The sequence below is a fragment of the Scatophagus argus genome, chromosome 3, assembly GCF_020382885.2.
Source record: "Scatophagus argus isolate fScaArg1 chromosome 3, fScaArg1.pri, whole genome shotgun sequence".
NCBI lineage: Eukaryota > Metazoa > Chordata > Actinopteri > Scatophagidae > Scatophagus > Scatophagus argus.
In genome coordinates, this window is record NC_058495.1 from 13756373 (window position 1) to 13776725 (window position 20353).

At 41.1% G+C, this 20353-nt stretch overlaps 3 protein-coding genes across 3 annotated transcripts; 1 reads left to right on the forward strand and 2 right to left on the reverse strand.

Moving 5' to 3' along the window:
• The first annotated feature begins 1198 nt into the window (after nt 1-1198).
• On the forward strand, nt 1199-10065 carry oxtra (oxytocin receptor a). Its single transcript, XM_046383829.1, has 2 exons — nt 1199-2785; nt 9181-10065. The coding sequence occupies exons 1-2, from the start codon at nt 1858-1860 to the stop codon at nt 9432-9434; spliced, it is 1182 nt and encodes a 393-aa protein (XP_046239785.1). The 5' UTR covers nt 1199-1857; the 3' UTR covers nt 9435-10065.
• Nucleotides 10066-11269: 1204 nt separating this feature from the next.
• cav3 (caveolin 3) lies at nt 11270-14608 on the reverse strand. The gene is made up of 2 exons (XM_046383830.1): nt 14338-14608; nt 11270-12997 (listed from the first exon to the last, which is right to left on the reverse strand). The coding sequence occupies exons 1-2, from the start codon at nt 14452-14454 to the stop codon at nt 12656-12658; spliced, it is 459 nt and encodes a 152-aa protein (XP_046239786.1). The 5' UTR covers nt 14455-14608; the 3' UTR covers nt 11270-12655.
• Nucleotides 14609-17297: 2689 nt separating this feature from the next.
• On the reverse strand, nt 17298-18751 carry LOC124057129 (caveolin-2-like). Its single transcript, XM_046385266.1, has 3 exons — nt 18551-18751; nt 17712-17899; nt 17298-17481 (listed from the first exon to the last, which is right to left on the reverse strand). Exons 1-3 carry the CDS (start codon nt 18749-18751, stop codon nt 17298-17300), a joined length of 573 nt encoding a protein of 190 aa, XP_046241222.1.
• Nucleotides 18752-20353: the final 1602 nt, after the last annotated feature.

The following is a 20353-nucleotide window of genomic DNA, read 5'->3' on the forward strand; positions in this document are numbered from 1 at the left end:
AAAATGAGCACCCATCACCACTAATTACTCTCTGCTGAGCTGTAGAAATGTTCGAGCTGTACCAAACTTTCCAATTTTCAGGGCTTACTTTGTTACACCGGGGCAGTTGCACTGATTAATTTGTTGTTGTTTTCAGACTTTATCCACTTTCATTACTCACACGCTGAGTGAGGTTATTAAAATATTTTCATTCCAAACTTACGAGTAACATCATTAGATTTAATGTGCCATCATTCTTCTTTTTCCTTGTTCTTCTCACTTCACTGCCAAATCATCTTCAATCATCTGCTTTGAAATTCCGGTGGATGTGCCATTTTCCGAAACCCAAAGCCACAAAAACAGGACTCGTCTCTCTCTGGTGCAGATAGGACCAGAGGCCTGGGAATTTTTACAAAGTAGCAGACGAATCCCACTTTTCAGCACTTTAAACCCTGTTAGTATTGCAGTAACTATGTTTGATAAATCATATAATCCAGTATTTTAAAAAATAATAAAAGATAAGTGAGTTACTGTTTAGAACTTAATGCTGTTTGTTTTCACATAATTTATAGTTCATATTATTTCTGTACCACAAGGCAGGATGACAGATGATATTTTACATGTCATTTACATACCAGCATCCTTACATTCAGAATGAGCAGCTGTCACACTACTGAGTCCATTAATTGTGTTTTTTTGTTATAATAACTGTGTGATTTGTCCTATACAAAATGGGTATTTTGTGTTTGTTTATTTGTTAAAGATTAAATGTGTTTGCAAGGATTTTCAAAGTATTTACTTTACAAATTAATTTTCTTTTTTTTAAACTATATTTCCCTCTCAGTGGTTTTGGGATGTCATGAATGAATGTGTTTAATACGTCACTGTTAACTCATCAGCCACTAGTTTAAACCAAACTGACCTCCAGCACTTCTTCAAGTCTACACCAAAAAAGGGTCAGTCTCATTTGCTTGAGCGCAGTATGAATTTAAGTACAACATCTTACAATGACAAGGAAGGTTTCTCATCACAGGCTCATCTGCAACGGACAAGAACAGCTTTGTCATCCCACTCCAGCTCATACAGAATCCGAGGACAGACATCTTGTCAGATGGTCTAAGTAAAAATAAAACGAAGCCCCCCACTCAGAGCAGATCTGGGGGTTCATGCCCTGAGGAGTTCCCAGCTGCAAGCAGAGCAGGAAGGATGAATGACTCAAGGCGCCACCTTGTGGTAGTGATGGGTAAGCCTGTTTTCTGTTGTTAGTGAAGCGGAGGCAGATATAACAGGAGCTTGTGCGCTGTAGTGCCAGCCATTCCGATTCTTAGCACAGGAGATGATGGAGCTTTCAGTGCCTGCAGCATTTTCTCCTCGTAACATTTCAGTTTCTAGAGTTTAACTTTGTTTTTTTTAAAGTGCATATATGTTTTTTGCTCCACCATAAAGTAATTCTTTGGATTTACCCCAACTATGATTTTATTTTTGGATTAAATTACCTATGACCAGTCAGGTAATACTCACGTATTGCAGACCCTAGTTTTTCTGTTTCGTGGCTCCAAATTGCAGTTTCCTGTACCTTAACTTTACTTTTCATTTTACACCCGCAATCTGTCAAACTTTTAATATCATATTTAATATTTTGATTTGGGAATATTTGCTCCTCTCTCAAGCTTCTTCAGTTTTTGGAAGCAATGGGCGACTGAGGTTCAACCAAACCCGGTTTATCACTTCAGAAAAATGTTTTGAGCCACACGCTTCTTCTCGTCACCTGTGAGGACGCAAGGAAGACTTTGTCACTTAGGAACCCTTCAGATGACCGTTCCAGCCACTGCATGACTGTACAACCCTGACGCATCTGCAGAGTACAATACTGCCGCAATGGAAAGTATTTCAAATGAAAGTGACTTCTGGCAGTCTAACGAGTCCTGGCGGGATGCGGCTCTCGTTAACGGGACGGCCGGGTTGAATCAAACAAACCCTCTGAAGCGGAATGAAGAGGTGGCGAAGGTGGAGGTGACCGTGCTTGCTCTGGTGCTGTTCTTAGCGCTGGCGGGGAACCTGTGCGTCCTGCTGGCCATCCACACCACCAAGCACAGCCAGTCCCGCATGTATTACTTCATGAAGCACCTGAGCATCGCCGATCTGGTTGTGGCGATATTTCAAGTTCTCCCTCAACTTATCTGGGACATTACGTTTCGGTTCTATGGGCCGGACATTTTGTGCAGGTTGGTGAAATACCTACAGGTCGTTGGGATGTTCGCCTCCACTTACATGTTAGTTTTAATGTCCATAGACAGGTGTTTGGCAATTTGTCAGCCTCTTCGGTCTTTGCACAGGAGAAAAGACCGTTTCTATGTCATATTTTCCTGGGTCCTGAGCCTGCTCTTCAGCGTCCCGCAGATGTTCATTTTTTCCCTGAGAGAGGTTGGCTCGGCAGGATCAGGAGTGTATGACTGCTGGGGCGACTTCGTGAAGCCTTGGGGAGCCAAAGCCTATATCACATGGATCAGTCTCACCATATATATCATTCCGGTGGCAATATTGAGCATCTGCTATGGGCTGATAAGCTTCAAAATATGGCAGAACTTTAAGCTGAAAACGAGGCGGGAGCAGTGTATAAGCCTGACGCCGAAAACGTCCAAAGGAAACACGCTGGCCCGTGTGAGCAGCGTGAAGCTCATCTCCAAGGCGAAGATAACCACAGTAAAAATGACTTTTGTGATCGTCGTGGCTTATATCGTCTGCTGGACACCCTTTTTCTCTGTTCAGATGTGGTCCGCGTGGGATCCAGCAGCGCCCCGTGAGGGTAAGTTGAAATTAAAGTTTAATGTTAAACCGAGTGCGCGCTAATGTTGCGCAAAGGCTTATTTACTCATAATGATATCACGCGTCTGAATCAGTTTGAAACGTTTTCACTCCTCGGTCTTTCGCCTTCTTTGGCGTATTTTTCACACAATGCTGTCCACTGGAAATGAGTGATGGGCTTTTTAACTGACGCATCCTTCTTGCCGTGCGCAGCAGTGCTCTTTACGCACGTGGATGTCGCCGTGTGCTTATCCGATTACAGCAAACTGAGACAAAAAACGCATTCTGAGATGCGTTTAGTTTGTTTTACTCACTGAAGTGAGTCGGGCACTCGAGATTTATTATTGACTCAATGAGACCCGCGTTCTGCTGTTGTAGTATCAGGACGAATCAACCCAGCCGAGCGGTTACACTGACGGTGCTGAAGCTCTGACTGATCACAGTGCAGTTTGACTTGAAGAAAAAAAAGACAAAACCAAAGAATGCATGATGGGGGTCTTTCATCTGCTAAACCCGCAAATGCTGGGAGCATGTAAGGCACCTGACATCTGAGTAACTGTGACATTAGCGGTTTAAATGTTATATCCCTACAGTGCATAGTAAAGTCTCACCGAGATTCAAAACACATTAGAACATGCTGACATTTCAAGATGACTGAAATGTCTTACCAGGCAACTACTTAATCTCCGTTTGTGGTGCTGTTTTTGGTTTGTTTACCATCCAGAGGAGGAAAACAGACCTACACTTTTTAGAGTTTTTCACAAATTCTAAAATTGCAAAGGTCTATAAAATACACCTGCTGTGTGATAAGAATAAACCACAATAAGGCCTCCGTAGTACAAAAACTGTATACAGAATTTCCCAAGTTTCCTCTGACCCTCCTCACACTGCAGAGACCGACTGGCGGCTAATCATTAATCAAATTAGTGTGCGCCACCACGCGCCAAGCAGCTTGTATTTGTGCCTGCGGGGCACGTTGGAGTGCGTCGTTGACATTTAACCACAATAGGCCACTAAGCAGCCACCTACTGTATGTGGTCCTTATATTTATCTGCAGGGCCATGGCCACACCCATATAACAACAGAGTGAAAAGGATTAAAAATAATTAAAGTGCCAATTTGATCTCACGATGTATTTGCACTGCTCCTCTGAGCTCCTTACATTATTTCTTTGAACACACGCAAGTAAAAGGCACAATTTAAGCAACGGTCTTGTGAAAAGTAAATGTGTGTTTGATTAGAACAAGGTTATAATTTGTCTGTTTGGTGTAAGGGTGTTTGTTGTACTGGAGGAGATAAGCGGCAATCTAATTAGAGCTATTCATTTGAAGACTTCACAGAATAATATGGCGATATCAAATATGTGACTGAAAAGAAACAATCACCCCAGAGATTAAAAAAGAAAAAGATTTCCAAGTAGTGCCCATCCATCATAACTTTACTGTTTTTTCCGCAGCCAAAAATAAAAAGAGTAACAGACTAACATAAGACAAACATATCAGGAAGTTTCTCCATGGGTAAAAAGTAAACAGACCTCACTGTTTCGGGCCTTTGTTCTTTTGCTTTGCTTCTGTGTGTTTGTGTGAAAGGTTCCAGCTGACTGCTTGTGTGTTCCTCTCATCCTCCTCAAGCTGCACTGTTCACGCCAGCTTTTAACATTTTGGAGCTGAACTGTTGCACAATACACTCAGCTGTCATTCAATTTTTCGACGCTGAGGAGGTATATTGCTCGATGCACCGATGAAATTACAGTAATTGGCTCTGATGCTGCATCTCACATCGATATTCAAAGGCACAGGAGCCAGGAAAGAGCAGCAACAGGACCCCAGCCTTTGGAAATGGATGGAAAAGAAAGTGATTAATTCATTTTACTGCTGCAGAGCCTGGATCAGTGCAGGCAGGAGACTGAAGGCAGGAGACTGATGTCTGATGGCCTTCCTCCACGTGAACGGCGTTCAGAAAGGCCAGAATTGGCAGTGACACGTGCCGCTGTTTGTGTACAAAAGATAGGCTGGAGTGTCACCTGTGTGTGTGTGTGCGAGCACAAGTGTCCATTAGAGTCATACTCTGCAAAGTGAGCCCAGACCACACAGCTTAGAACACAAAGCTCTTACTGAAGGAAGGGAGAATCTCTATGCTGCAAGAAATTAGCTTCAGACAATCTCTGAAAACAGGTTAGGTTAACAAATAAGATTGTGGAGTTGAAGTTTGCAGTCAATTGTAGTCCGTTTGGACGAGATACCAGGGTAACTGTACCATTAAAGCTGTCTGATTAGCAAGCAGGAAGGAGCACAGAGAGTAAAGCTGATGTGTGGTCAGTGCTCATGAGGTAACCTGCAGACTCACAGCAAATATTTAGATAACAGCAGACCTCAAACACAGATCATGATATTGAATAGGTCATTCTATACAATCACTTATGTTATTTCACTATAGAATATCTTATTTTCCATGGAATATCTTATTTTATTTACCTTATCTTTACGCTGATATATTTATTTTTTTTATCTTTTTCTTATTTTTTTTATTTAATTGCATGGCATTAGTACTAAGGTGAGAGAGAAACAGTATTTTGATTCTCCTGTATGTCCTGCACATATAGTGAATTGACAAAAAAAAAAAAATCATTGAATCTTGAATCTTTGGAAAGATAACATACATGAAAGCAGTTGTGGAAATTTAGTATTTTGGCCCTTTTTCCGTAGTGCAGAGAGAAGTCTGTTGTTTCATCATATTTGTGAGTGAGTCATGGAAAATGATTACAACGGTTTCCTCTGAGATCCAACTCATAAATAAATCTCTTTGTTCCATTTTCACCATCAATCAAACTGACGCCTCACCATTAAAAGGAGGTTTACCACTTATACTACTTAGAGGTTGCTGTCTGTCTTTAAAAGGCCGCTCTTAGCAGAGACAGGATGTATAGGCAGCAGTTTCTTTGCCTGAGTCTATATGCAGACTCCCACCTTTTCTCCGCATTGCCCATTAATAAAATAATAATGTCTGCTGTTGATGATTCGGAGATTCCTTTAGACAATCAACAACCAAAATCATAATTTGTTCAAGTCTGACATTCTGTGAAATGTAGGTTTTCACTGTCTCGTCTAGAGTTAGATGAGAGGCTAGTCTGGTCCAGGCTAAATCTATTTCTGACTTTGACCATTTGTTGGCCAGGACCAGTTACTTTCTTGAGTTCCTACTGGGTACCTGGCCAAAAAAACAAGCCAGCACATCTGAAGAGATTAAATGAAGGAAATAAAGTGTGTTAATTGGTGCTGGGAGGAAGATTTTGTTACCTTTCATTGAAGCCAGGATAGCTGTTTCCACAAAAGTTTTGCCCTCAGGACTTTCTGCAAGAAAGTTTGAGACGTTACCAAAGCTACGTTGTTAGGTTTAGGATACGATTGTGGTTTGGGTTAAAACAATAAGTCGGTGTTCTTTGGCTTCACAAAGGACATGAACAGCAGTCTGCAGTGTCTGATCGATCCATCCACCCTGACCTCGTCCCTACACGGACTTTCCTGCAGTTTTTACTGAGTCACCTGACTTCCTGAAGGCTGCCTGACAGAAAGGCCTGAAGGAAGTCAGGTGTCATAGCACCTGGCAGAAAGGCCTGAAGGCAAACTTCTCCTATGTGTCCCGTTTCCAGTTTTCATGCTCATGCTAAGCTAATCGATTTCTCGGTGTGGCTTCATATTTACTGTACAAATGAGAGAGTAGTATCAATTCTCTTGTGTAACTCTCATCAAGACAGCAAATAGATGTATTTACCAAAACATTAACTCTTGTACTAAAGCAAGAAAAGCTTTTGTGCATGAAGTTTTGCCCCCTGGATAAAATGTCCTCATCAAGACAGTCAATGCAAATTTTTTTAGACGCGTTATCAAAGACACAAATTTTAACATCCCTCAAAGTTCCATCAGAGCGATTGAGATGTTAGCTTTATTACATTTTGCGACATAGATTTACTGTGAAAGAGCTGGGACCTTTCACAGATAGAAAGTTTACCATTTTTAGCTCCCCATTAGGCTTATCAGAGTGGTTTTTGGAAATGTCACAAGACAGTTAAATGCCCCACTCCTCTAAGCTTTGTCAGAGTGACATCATTGGGATTTCAAATTTTACAGCTAGACAGATTTCATTATGTAGAGGACAAAAACACCTTAAGGTTAAACCAGGACTCAGACACTCACACAAGCTCCCCCCCAAAAAAATCTTTGAACACAAACATCTCCACCTACCAAGCCCTCGATGCTGACTCACACTCCGCGTGCTATTGATTTGAATTAAGTCTCTGATGGACATAAAGCCCAGTGTTCAGTCTCCAAGTGTTCAATTTACACTATACCATATTCCTATGTAGTGTTTTTAAAGCAGAGAGAAAAGGGAGGCAGTGACTTATGTATGAAAATATCACTTAATGTAAAAGTCCAAGGTAGGTTTCTGCCATAGCATGTTTAACCAGAACCAGCAATAAGAGTTCTCATTAATAAATCACAGAGGAGTCTTTTGCACTGCCTGGTATCATCTCTGACAGTCAGACAGACAAACATACCACCCAGGGGATGATCGTTCTGCTTTTCCATTCACGGTGTGATTCATCATTCTCTTGTGAACACAGCAGCTAATTCACCAAAAACTTTTTTTTTGTGATATTATTATTCAAATTAGATTCTTGCTCTCCTCCACCCTGATAAGAATGTTTGATAACCACCAGCTGGTCTTTTTTGGCCTTTCTCCAGTGAAGTGTGTTTCTCCATCCACGTCAGCAGCCTTGTGTTAGAACAAGTTCATGCACGGCCTACAGGGTTTGCTGAACATATCAGTTGGTGAAATAACACGCTTTTTTTCCGTCTCGCAAGAGTTTCACTACATTTTTCTGGCATTTTCATTTGTACATCTGAAAGATTACAACACAGCGCTTACTCAAAAGTAGATTCAAAAACCTATGACACCGTAGTGGCACGGCAATTGAATGTTCTACACTCAGTTAAACTCATTTTTTAGTTTCATAAATCAAACCCTTAATGGCTGACAATCAATTCTTGTTAATCGTGTGCGTGACTTTCATGCTCTTCCAGAGATCATTTGCACAGAACAATTTTGTTAGGGCTTAGGGACTGTCATTAGAGACAACATGAGAATAGCAGGAGTGCAGACAGTCTGAGAGAAAGATTAACAATCAGCAAGAAGTGGTTAAATAAGGGATATGAGCCAATTACAAGAATCTGAAACTCGTTAACCAAATGTCAGTCGGTTGGTGGAGCTGAAGAAGCGCAAATGTCATCCAACATGCCACTGTAGGTTACTTGTCATTATGTATTAGCGTAAGGAACATTTCCGCCATTTTCCTTCTACCCTTGGAAGTATTTTTTGCAGGAATTTGCTTAATTTTAGAAAATCTGTCAGTCTTGATCTGCAAGTATTAAGAAACTATCCCCTGGTTAAAGGATCTCTCATTTTAAAGACTGACAATCCCTCCAGCTGTAATTATACAGTTGTAACTGATTGATTAAAGCTTCTAATTGAACTGATTCTACACTAGGAGAAAATGGCAAAAGTCTACAGCCATGCTGCAGCTGAGACTGATGGGAAAGTTTTTAGTTTTGCGGGTTTTTGGTCATAAACCCAAGTATTGGACAATTTGCACGTTTTAATCTTGCTCTAGCAAAATTAATTACCAAAGTGACTACAATTCATCCCCAGGGTGGGCAGGAATTTCTATACCAAATTTCAAGGAAATCCATCTAATAGTTGTTGTGACATTTTAATCAAAATTAATGGAGTGATAATGTCCCCACCCCCCATTAGCTGGCTGATGTGCCCTTGAGCAAGGCACTTAACCCCCAATATGCTCCCCGTGTGCTTGATGCAGCCCACTGCTCCTGTGTGTTTCACTGCATGTTGCATGTTGCATGTGTGTGTGTTTTAATCAGTGATGGGTTAAATGCAGAGAAGTAATTTCCCAGTTTGGGATTAATAAAGTAACTTAAATTAAAAACTAAAATTAAAAACACCAAGTGAGTAAGATCCATCTCCTGGGAATCAGGGATATCCATTAACACACTTCACAGCAATACATCCAATAATTTGAGATAATGCAGTCCGTTGGACCGACTGATCCAACAACATTGCCATGGGTCCAGACATGGCACTAGCATGACTTCAAAGCATTAATTTAGATAAAATTTAAAATCTTAATGAGTACAATCAAATGTATGTACTACTACTAACTCCTACTTTTACTACTTTCTGTCACGCCATATGACAAGAATGGCAGTAGGACACCAGGCACTAATGCCTTTTCTTTTACAGAGAAAACAAGCTGCTGGTTTCAGTGATCTTGTTTTGTCACAGCACAGTAACTTTCCTCTCTCTCTGTCTCATCTCCTGCAGCCATGCCCTTCATCATCTCCATGCTGCTGGCCAGCCTCAACAGCTGCTGTAACCCCTGGATCTACATGTGCTTCGCTGGACATCTGTTCCAGGATCTTAGGCAGAGCTTTCTTTGCTGTTCCACTCGCTACCTCAAGTCATCCCAGTGCCGCTGTGAACGTGACTTTGACTCCAGTCACAAGAGCATCTCCTCAACCTTTGCCATTAAGAGCACGAGCAGTCAGAGGAGCATCACACAGACTTCCACCACATGAGCACCTGCCTTCAATTCCTTTTCCGCCCTGCCTTTCATCACACGTCGTCAGCCATGCGATGTCCGGCAGTTGAGCTCCTTCAGAAACCTCTCACCCTGTGGCTCCCAGTCCAGGGCCAGAAGGATTAAAAAAAAAAAAAGAAAAGAAAAGAAAATCAGCAAAAGTCTTGTTTTATTTACAGTGAAGTAGAAATGGATTCCTGAAAGAGAAAAATGTACAGCATATTGTTAATGGTGCATTATTTTGTTAACAAAAAGATAATCATGACGATAAACCAAGTTGAGAAATCACCTAAATCTTTTGGCTTATTATTTTCTTTACATTTGTCTTGCTTTCAATGTACAGTATATATTAACCTGTTTGCAGTGCAGAGAGAGCGACTTTTTTAAACAACATAGGCCTACCGCATTGTTGATGTTGTCACCAGCAAATCTTATGGATCCTCTTTGTCTGTGTTCCAACGAAATTGCTCACCTGTTATAAATATTGTGTACAATGTTGTTCACTTTGTTACATATGCAATGGATTGTATAAATGTAAACTGTTACTCGAGATATTGTTAGATGTGAGAAGTCATGGCAGTCAAAAAAAAAAAGCCTAAAAAATAAATAAAGAACAAAAGCAGCAAAAACGCATTTATGACCTTATTATTTAGACCTAGCGGATGCTCACTAGAGCTCCTTTTGCCTCCTGAACTGGCTGAGGAAATCCTTGGCACAGTTGCTGGAAATGTTCAGGAGGGATGTTTGTTTGTGCCGAATCAATGACATCACTGAGTTCCTGCAAATTTTTGGCAGCACACTGAAACTTTGAACATCCTGTTCGCCAGTCCCTAAACACATTATTGGGCTGAGATGTGGGAACTGTGCATACCACCGGTTATCTCCAGTGATCAGCAACAACTGCTGTGCGACATGGTGCATTATCCTGCAGGAAGAGATAACAAAGGTGTTCATGCTAACATTCTTTGTTGCAAAGATAATTCAATCTGAGGCCGTTGTTTAGTCAGTTGTGTTTATATTCATTGAGAATGTTTCTAGTATATGAGCCATACAGGGTGAAAACTGTTGTTAATTTGAATTACAGCAATGTCAGTTATCATTACCAATAATGTGGAGTGACCCGCGTAAAATCGAAAGCTGTACAATAAAAACGATCTCACACAATATCTCTGCAATGCGTGGGGTGTGAAGTTTAAAATGCTATAATGTTTTAATGCTGTAAGACAAGTTTGATTAGGCTTTCAACTCGAGCTCATCCTGTATTCTGTCTCTGCCCCACCTTACATTGAACTTAAAATATAATGTGAAAAGGTGCAACACCAGAAACTACAGCTTAATCATTACAAGCAGATTAGTTAGCACAGAAATATCAAACGCTAAAATTGTGTTTTCTTTTTATTATACAGTATAAATGATATGTACCATGTAATCTTTAACCTCAGCTACTCTATAATGTATATATTTTTTTATTTTATGGTTGTATTCAGGGTGAGTGTGCTCCCCTTGTAGCCTTGATAGTGTCACCTTTCTTGAGACATGTTTTAATAAGTGTGCTGTGTCGCATGCCAGTGGAAAATATAATATCAGGAGAAATTCTGTAAAAACATAAATCTTCTAAAGGCACCAACTGAAACAGAAGACACAACAGACAACAGCAAAGACATTTTCCTGTGAATTTCAAGATCAAAGATTGCAAGTAATTTTTCTGTTCTTTAAGATGCCATTAAGTGTGGAGGGAAGTTCTTGTGTACAGCCTGTGATTGTACCCGCTAAATTAATCATTCACAGAAGGCAAAAATATAAATACACACACGATTAAAATCATGAGATTTGTATTTGTAAAGGATTTGTTGTATTTGGATTATACCAAACATGTTTATGTACTGAACATATTGACTGTCCCTCCAAAGATTGCCTAATAAATCCCTTGCACTGATTGTTACAATTCATTAATCAAAAAAAAAAAAAAAAGCTTCAACAAAGTGTGATATCTTTGCTCATATAAACTCTAACTCTAAGCACAACAAAGGAAAGAATCAGTCAGAAAGAAACACAGAGATGGGTGTGGTGACAGTGAATCATCACCGGAGAGAAGCATATGAAGATGAAGTTCATTAAAGAAGTCACTGAAACACGGTAAGATGTTTGAGAAATCTTAAAAAAATGTATTTCTTAAGTCTCTCTGAATGATTTGAATCAGTACACATTTTAATACTTTCAATCAGGCACCGAACCAGTGTGGTGCAGTAGACTTATTATCAGGACGGTTTTATCAGTTGTAAAGTGTGCACATTAGTTTCAGCCCACGTATAATTTGCCTTTCTACACTGCAGATACACAATCAGCAAAGGTACTTTTCTACATAATCAAAATAATTGGTCTCATAGAGAGGTTTTTGATTTGCTGCATCAGTAGTTAGGTCCATATTTGTTTACGCATACTTGACTGAAATATGCAAGCAAGTAAGTTTAATATTTCAGTTGTTACACTTTGATAAAAGGAAATAGATTTTCTGCTAGTTGGTTTCAAACATATTTCTTAAATCTGCCATCCTCCATTAGCCACTGCGGAGTTATAACAAATTACCAGGGAAATCTATCAGAATACATTCTTTTTGAAAACCTAATGAAATCAGACAACACTAATTACATAGAGAAAACATTTTCAGTTCCTTTCTTTCAGTTAAAGCTTTTCGAGTAAGGTTACATCTCTGACTGTCAAATTCAATTCAGTCAATATAAAGTCAAACGATACCACACACAGTAGCATACAGGAACAAAATAAGTTTTAACAAAGGCCATATGTAATGCATACAGGCAGCATTGTCCATGGGTGCAGCAGCGTTGGGGAGTTGATTTCAATTGTTGTGAATGAGTTGCTTTTCGCGATACAAATAAATGAGGGCAGACGGATCCTCTTCATGGCAGACGGCCCATTTCTCCCTCAGTGAGGAGCACTGAGCCCTCTGGGAGTGCCAGTACTGTCAGAGAACCATGCTGCCTGCTGCAGCTGTCACAGAGCTTCTGGTGGCAAAAGGCACACCTCGCATGTTAGGAGTCAGAGCGGAGAGGAGTGTGGGTGGGAGGGTGGGGAACAGCATGTGATGAAAGGAGGAGGAGGAGTATCAGGGAACAAGCAAGATGCCAGGACTGATCTTCTGGTGTATATAAAGATACAGCACTTCATCCGGTCATACTATTAACACTACTGTGTGAGTACTTAGACCTCTTTGCGCAGTGCAACACGCACACTACTGAAGATCTTGCCCAGGGCCTCAAAGAAAGGATCGCAGAAGGTCTGAATGCAGAGGGAGTAGATGCGGCTGATGCACTGCGACTCGATCACACAGCTCTTGATGCAGGGAACCACAGCCCAGATATGGCAGAAGGAGATGCATGCAAACAGGAAGCCCCAAAGCAGAGCAACGGGGATGCCGAAGATTGCAGACAAGATGCGGTAGCACCAGTACTTGGACACAGTGAAGGTGGTGTAGCTGAGCTTCCACACTCCATCAAGGCTGTGTGTGCCATCAGGCTCTGCAATGACATCCTCAAATTCCACCTAATAGGAAATTTGAAATAAAAAAAAAAAAAGGCATTCATTAAAAGAATAAAAAAAAATCATCCCTGAGCACACTTTGCTTTTATTCATCTCCCTACACCAGACCTCTGAGGTCTCAAAGTAATATGCACATGCCAGTGTTAAGTGTAAGCTTCAGAGTGTCAGGGTTAAATTTATGCAGAAAAACCAATTACCTGTTGCACTTCATAGAATAAAAGAAACTTAACGTAGTGGCATACAGTCAAAGTTGTTGAAGTGGCTTTTAATGCTGGGTCCAGATCCTTCGAAAAGCTCTACTCCAATTCATCACCTCATGTAAAATGCATGAGAGCAGCTGCACAATGGCCCAATTTGTTTTCAGTTTTCAGGATATGTCACCTGGCCTTTTGGGCACCGTTGTCTTCTGAGAGGCGACTCAGCTATAAAAAGTTAATTAAATCTGTAAGTCTGTAATCATGGCAGGCTGATGCACTGCACATCAAAAACCATGTCTTTTCTTCCAGACCACTGGACAGGATGAGTGTGGGTAGAAACAAGTTCCCACAGAGACAGCAGCCAGAGATCATCCTCTGAGTGAATGGCTGGACGTACCCTGTTCTTTATTCTCTCTGCAAGGTCTGGCCTCTTTCAGCGATTGCCAGAGTCAGATTCAGCAATCAATGTTCTTTGGAAACAAGAGAAGGACACCAGTGTCATCCAAAGCCACTAAATCTGATTGCTCAAACGATAAACTCTCCTGTCTAATGAGGGACACTGGTTCACTGATTCAGTAGATGTTATTGATTTATCTCACTTGATTTCGATGGTAAGGTGAAGAAAAAACAAGAATTGGTTGATGTTAGTAGACAATGATTACAAGTTTAAAAATACATCATCTTTGTCATCTTCTAGGCTTCTGCCTGCAAACATGCGTGAGCAGACACGTAATTCATTTGAAAGTGAGCCGTGCAGACACTAAACATGTGCTGTACTCACAAGTCATGTTTTAAAAACTTCACTGGCCATGTTAACGTGAACTCAATCCCGTCAAAGTTGCATTCAGTCCAAATCTTACAGAAAACATTTTGATGTAATAACATGGAAACAGTCGCAGGACAAACAGTAGTCCCCAGTCTAATGTTCTACCCCTTTCCCAAAATAAACTCTGTGCCCTGCTCAGGCAACAGGAATAACTCTTGGTCTATTTAAGGATTTTCCAGACAGTATAATAACCTGTTCTCTTGTCTTCACTCCTTCTAATCACTTTATTCTTTTCTCTACATGCTTCCATGCATGCCAAGACAAGGGGTTAATTTCTGAATCCTTTATGTGATAGGGTGGTGTCTCCATGCTGCACAAACCTTCACCACGTCATCATTGATCTGCTTGGGGTCTCTGTTAATTAAATCGATCTCCTTGGTGTGGCTGTCCTTCACAATCTTCTCCTCATTGGCGTTGTACTGGTACTGATCCGCCATGGTGGGGCTGCAGGTCCTGGATGGGCCGGAGATGGTGAGAGCAAACCTTCCTGGATCGAACACCTCAATTCACTTATGAATCCCTGTATCACCACTGTGACGCTCCCTGTGGCATGCCAGTGGACAGCTGCTGCAGACGTCCTGGTAAAAATGGAGGCCTGACGCCCACCCTGCACACACATAGGCACCTACACACACGCTCACCCACACACACACACACACACACACAATGTAATGCACGCAGACAGAAAAGGCATGCCTTAAAGGAGAAGCCAGAGTTGTGTCACATTTCACATAGGGTTGAAGGCTAACTGGGCAGGGTTTGCACAGTGGCACGAACTTCCACCACGGAGTGAGGCAGCAAGCACAAACACACCCTGCTTCTCCGGCTTTAGTTGGGATACAGTGTTTAGAGTGCTAATACCACGATTTATTTGAAAAGAAAACCCTTTTTATGTGCTTACAGCTAAACTGCGACAACAGAAAAGACAAACATAAATAGGAAATAGAACAGTGTCACAGCGAGTACAATGATTACAATGTTCTGTACTGTTCACTCATTCACACTATTACCACAGGTTATTATGCAGAAGGAGAAATATGATTCATATTAAAATACTCTTAGCTGAAGCTAAATTCGTCAATTTATCGCTTTTGGTCATGCCCATCACGTGGCCAGAAGATCAGCTAAGTGAGCAGATTTCATGTCATTTGTTGACACTATGCTAATTTGAAAAACGTTATTGTACACAAACTGTGTTGCAAAATTGTAGTTATCAGAGTTTTCCCAATGGTTTTATTTATTGGCACATTTATTGTGAAAGTGAGTGAAGTGTCATTTTGGTATTTGATCTGCTGGACTAGATTGGAGAGCACAACTACTGCGTTCTAAGTTCCCAAAACGTGTTTCTAAATGTGACTTTGCAGATGCAAAGCTCAAAAATGTGTGAAATGAGCTGAGTGTACACTAAAGAAAATGCAATTGAGTCAATGAAACTCAGAAGGACCTGAATGGAAATACATTTTAATTAAATTCATTCCATTAAATTCAAATCAACATAATCACAATCATAACATTGAAGCGATCCACTCATTTTGTACAGAACAGAGTTCACACACATTGGTCCTGAGCTTTTTATTCCACATATTTCTGATTGTAACAAGGTCCAATACATAAAATTCAATAGTCCCCAAAATAAAACTCTGATTCAGTCTTCCTTGAGCTGTGCAGTTGTTGCTATCAGTCATAGCTTTCTACATCAGCATGTTGCATAAACAAACTCCAAAAACAGGGGGAAGAGGAGGAGGTGCCTGTGAAAACTTGCACAAGGCCTCACAGCACCCCCAGCTCTCTGTTGCTATTTATCTCAGTCAGTCGGGTGTAAGAGCTGTACAGAAAGTGTGACTGGCGCAAAGATTGGTGCTCCTTGCCCTGGTTTCTCTCATGGCAGAGACTGGGACAAGGACTGAGGGGAGGGATGGGATCAGAGTGCATGTGATCAGGAGCCAAAGGCGTATTCTTGGTGTAGCAATGGAGAGAGTGGAGGCCTAGAGACAGAAATAGCTCAGCAGAGACTCATAGTGGACATACCTCTGCCTCTATGGGTGTCAATGTAATCAGCTGAGACTGCACCGGCTTTAATGTAGACAGACATACAGGACTCTCAGACCCATATTTAGAGTCATATAGAATTCAGTTGTAGGAGTGGATCTCGGTAACCCTGGTGACTTTACAAATATTGGTGGTGCTTCCTTTGAAATGAACGGCACTGTGTGTGTTACTTAACACATACAAAATCCCTCCTATTATTTGTTTTTTTGCTAAAATTTTAGTTTAATGTGGTGGGTAGCACAGTGGTGCAGTGGTCAGCACTGTTGCCTTACAGCAAGAGGGTTCCCAGTTCAAATCCTACTCTGGGCCCTTCTGTGCAGAATTTGCACGTTCTCCCTGTGCCTGCGTGGGTTTTCTCCACATACTCTGGCTTCCTCCTGCAATCCCCAAAAAGTACACATTAGGTTTATTGGCTACTCTACATTGACCGTAGGTGTGAGTGTGTGCGTATGTGTGTTTGCCTTTCTGTGTGTGTGTCAGCCCTGCGACTGGTGACCAAACCGGGGTGTACCCCGCCTCTCGCCCGTTGTCGGCTATATGATAGGCTCCAGCCCCCCAGCGACCCTACACAGAGAAGAGGTATAGAAAGGGAATGGATGGATCCTCAGTGGAATCATGGTCTAACCTCCAAAACTCTGTGAAAACTTTTGGATGACTGATACACAACAGTCCTGAGTAATGTGGGACAACAAATGTTTCAGCCAAATAATTCTGATATGACATTATCAGAATTATTTGGCCTTTATCTCCACACAAACTGAATGGTACATTGCCATAAAAAAGACAGAACTTTTACTGAAATTCATTAATCTGATTTACAACATTACACCAATATATATTACTAATGCTGTCATTTAGCATTTCTCAAAGGCTAAATTATAAAGTCTCACTTCAAAAGGCTGCACAGCAACTCCATCAACATCTCTGAATCACTAAGCTTTAGACACTTTTGTCTCCTGTTTTTTCTAACTGTGCATTAGATAGTTTTAGTATCATTTCACCCACATATTAAATCAACATGTGCTTGTTTGGTTCTGGCTGCATACAACAACGGCATTAAAAAAAGGACAACTTGACATATATAGTAAGCATGCCATATATAATTGCAGGTGAGTGAAAATGAAAAATAATCTCAGACAATTATGATGCAACAGAATTAACCTGCAGGGAATTAGTATGTAGTCTGTTAGCACTTGTTTTTCTCCATATATCATCTGTTTCAGCCTTATGTTCACACTGTGTTGTTGTGTATTTTTCTGTCTGTCTTTTCTTGCGGCAGATGGATGATGATTTGACCACAGCACTTTCCAGTGCTGGTAAATAAGGGGCTGATGACAATGTTCAGTATGTTGCCCCATGCTGTCTGGACCCAGTGCATGTTGATAAGAAGGAGCTGCACACAGGGCATGATCAACCTGGAGAGATGGAGGGACAATACATGAGTTCATCTCACTGATAAAAAATCTAAATTCTTTTACACTCCTCAAAAGAGAACTCACTGGGAAAGAAAACCTTGCAGTATGGAAAAAGTAGAGTTACCATCTTTAACTGAACTACCTACTAAATGATTCACCAGAAAAACGTTTATCTCTACATCCTCGCTGTAAGTCTAGGCTGCATCATTTCAGCGTAACAACAGCCCTACCAGATGTGAAGGCAGCTGAGCACAGCAAAGAGGAGCCCTGCTGCCAATGAAACAGGCACTGCGAGAAGGAGTGAGATGAAACGGTAGCACCACAATCTGGACACCTCAAACAGGGCGTGACTCCACAGCCACACTTTATCAAAGCTCCGCACTGAAGAGGGCTCAGCAATCACATCTTCAAACGTGACCTGAAGACGCATACAGGGACACTGGAAGTGATTTCTGTGCACAGTGTAAATTAAGTATAAAACTGGCAATTGAGGACTTGGATTTGTAGGTGTGGAAGCTAAACATTACAAACTCTGGACATGCAGTATCAGAACGACGGGCCATGCATACAAATGTCCTGCACTGAGCAGTCTTGAATCCAGTTTAATATTTTCACCACTTGTACTTAACAGCATGGGATTGGAGACATAAAAACTGTGTGTATGATCATGTCCACTTGGGGTCAGTATTATACAGCATATTGATATTTAACACATTTAATTGCTAGTCTTATATACCCTGAAAACAAAAATGCAAGCAACTGGAATAGATAGACATTCTTGGTTTAATTTGTACATTGCATTAATCCTCCTCAACATGAATCATTGCCAAAAATAGTCAAAAATCAGTTTAACACTAAAAGCATGCAGACCTCTGGTTCACTGGAGACAGGAGGACTGTTAAAGCATGCAGAGCATGTGCACCAGGTTTGTTTATTCTACTGACCTGTCAAGTCCTCTGTTTCTCCAGACAAAAATGACCTCAGCTTGCGGTCTGTGCTGTGTGCTCTCTGTAAAGGTTTGTGTGTGTTTTATGTTGGTTAAATCCCTGTGACTGTGCACATTAGTTACCTTAAGACATTTGTTGACATTTTTTGGATCCCTGCCATGAATCAGTGACTTTGTGTCCCCTGGGGTGGAATTCAGATCTTCAGATTGCACATCCACTCTGACTTCCATCGGTTCCCCTGCTGGCCTGCTGTCTTTTAATCTCTGGTCCTCCATTTCCAATAGGTTGAGCTGTGTCTCAGCTTGACTGACTGCTGTGGTCATGTCTTTGGAAATATGGAGGATGAGCAGGGCATAGCTGCAGGATGGCTTCCCACTCTAATCTCTGCAGGCTTGTCACTGACACCCAGGTGGAACATAGTGGACTTCTGACTGCCTGGCTCCTTGTTGTGGAATGCCTTTATTGGCTTTTAAAGGCCTTCCTTCTGCGACATTTTCCATGTGACACACAACATGGAAAGTATCATTTAGACCTGCGCGAGCAGCCTTCATTTCCTCCTTCAGTATTAAAGAAATGATGAAGCTAGGTGGTCAGTGTTTTGGCACTGTCATGGCTATACACTCCATCATCAATTCAGAGTTGGCAGTACTGGTCCACTGACAGCAGACTACTCTACACTTCAACAGCTTCCTGCCAAGATTTGTCCTGTTAATCGCCCATCCGAACTAAAACTTAAACTGACAATGACCGCTGTCAAAAACCCTGTCTACAGAAACTGACTGTAGTCCAACCCGTGTCACTACTGAGTGTGGAACTACTCTTCAGTATGAAACTTTCCTGCTTTTCTTTCATGCAAACAACTCAATGCACTTATGTAGATACCTCTCAGTATACTGGTGTGATGGTTGCAGCTTATGACACGTCAGACTGTTTGCGTGCACCTAATGTGACTATAACTGTAATGGCATCCTAAGACAACACGTGGGCAATAATCAGTTGTAACTCACTATTGACCCACTTCGTTCCACTTTCTTGTTATTATGAATGTAGTTTTCTGCCTTCATTTTGTCATCAAATACAAAGCTCCCAGCAGATCAAAATACTGAGGTGTTACTTTGTTAAAGTGAAATTGCTTATGAATATGGACACCACATGCCTAAATAAAGATCCTAACCTACATTAACCTGCATTAATTGTGCACTTTGTTCTCTATCAACTCCTGAGGGAAATATGCAGCTCTTTAGCTGGTAAATACTCCACTATGTTCACCAGCTTGTACCTGACTGTCTGTGTGCTGAATATGTTGCATATAATGGGTTTTTAAGAGTTTTTACTCCGAGAACAGCTGCCTGTGGACCAAAATAGTAAAGTTGATCAAAACAATGATCTTAAAGAAATAATATGTCTCTTTTCAGCACTGAAATGTTGAAATAGAATTTTTCCAAATATTTCCAGCAACATTCAAACCCAGAAAAATGGACAATTTATTCATGATAATGGTGCATTTCTTGTGGTCACCTGTTGCTATAACCATAGCACCTTGCTATAGCCAACAAATGTGACTAAACATGACTAAAACTTTAAAACATTACCTCGTCTGTTAGCATTTCATTCTGGGTCATGTCAAATGGCTTTTCACCTGCAGTGGTTGTTGTTTAACAACAGTACCCTAATCCCATGCTATTTAGGTCTTGTGTTTTGTTTTTATTCAGACAGTCCTACTGGCAAAGACACTGAAACAGTGAGGGGAACTGCAGGTGTCAGGTGATAAACTTCTGAGCGTGTTGCTGTGCACTGCAAGTGTCTCCATGTGTCTCTGTATAAGAATTTTAAAATGAGTGGCCCAGTAGTCTACTTTCTGTTACATGTCCACCATAGTCTTTATCAAACACTGAAAGAAAGGTCCTGCTTTTGCGCAAAGTATG

Bases quoted from the DNA above. Each gene is read 5' to 3' on its own strand.
- oxtra (XM_046383829.1), top strand. From the start codon at position 1,858: ATGGAAAGTATTTCAAATGAAAGTGACTTCTGGCAGTCTAACGAGTCC. The intron at 2,786-9,180 runs GTAAGTTGAAAT...CATCTCCTGCAG, and splicing joins TCCAGCAGCGCCCCGTGAGG to CCATGCCCTTCATCATCTCC.
- cav3 (XM_046383830.1), bottom strand. From the start codon at position 14,454: ATGGCGGATCAGTACCAGTACAACGCCAATGAGGAGAAGATTGTGAAG. The intron at 12,998-14,337 runs GTTTGTGCAGCA...ATTTCCTATTAG, and splicing joins TCAATGATGACGTGGTGAAG to GTGGAATTTGAGGATGTCAT.
- LOC124057129 (XM_046385266.1), bottom strand. From the start codon at position 18,751: ATGACCACAGCAGTCAGTCAAGCTGAGACACAGCTCAACCTATTGGAA. The intron at 17,900-18,550 runs GTAACTAATGTG...ATGCGTCTTCAG, and splicing joins ATGTCAACAAATGTCTTAAG to GTCACGTTTGAAGATGTGAT. The intron at 17,482-17,711 runs GTAGGGCTGTTG...CCATCTCTCCAG, and splicing joins CTCAGCTGCCTTCACATCTG to GTTGATCATGCCCTGTGTGC.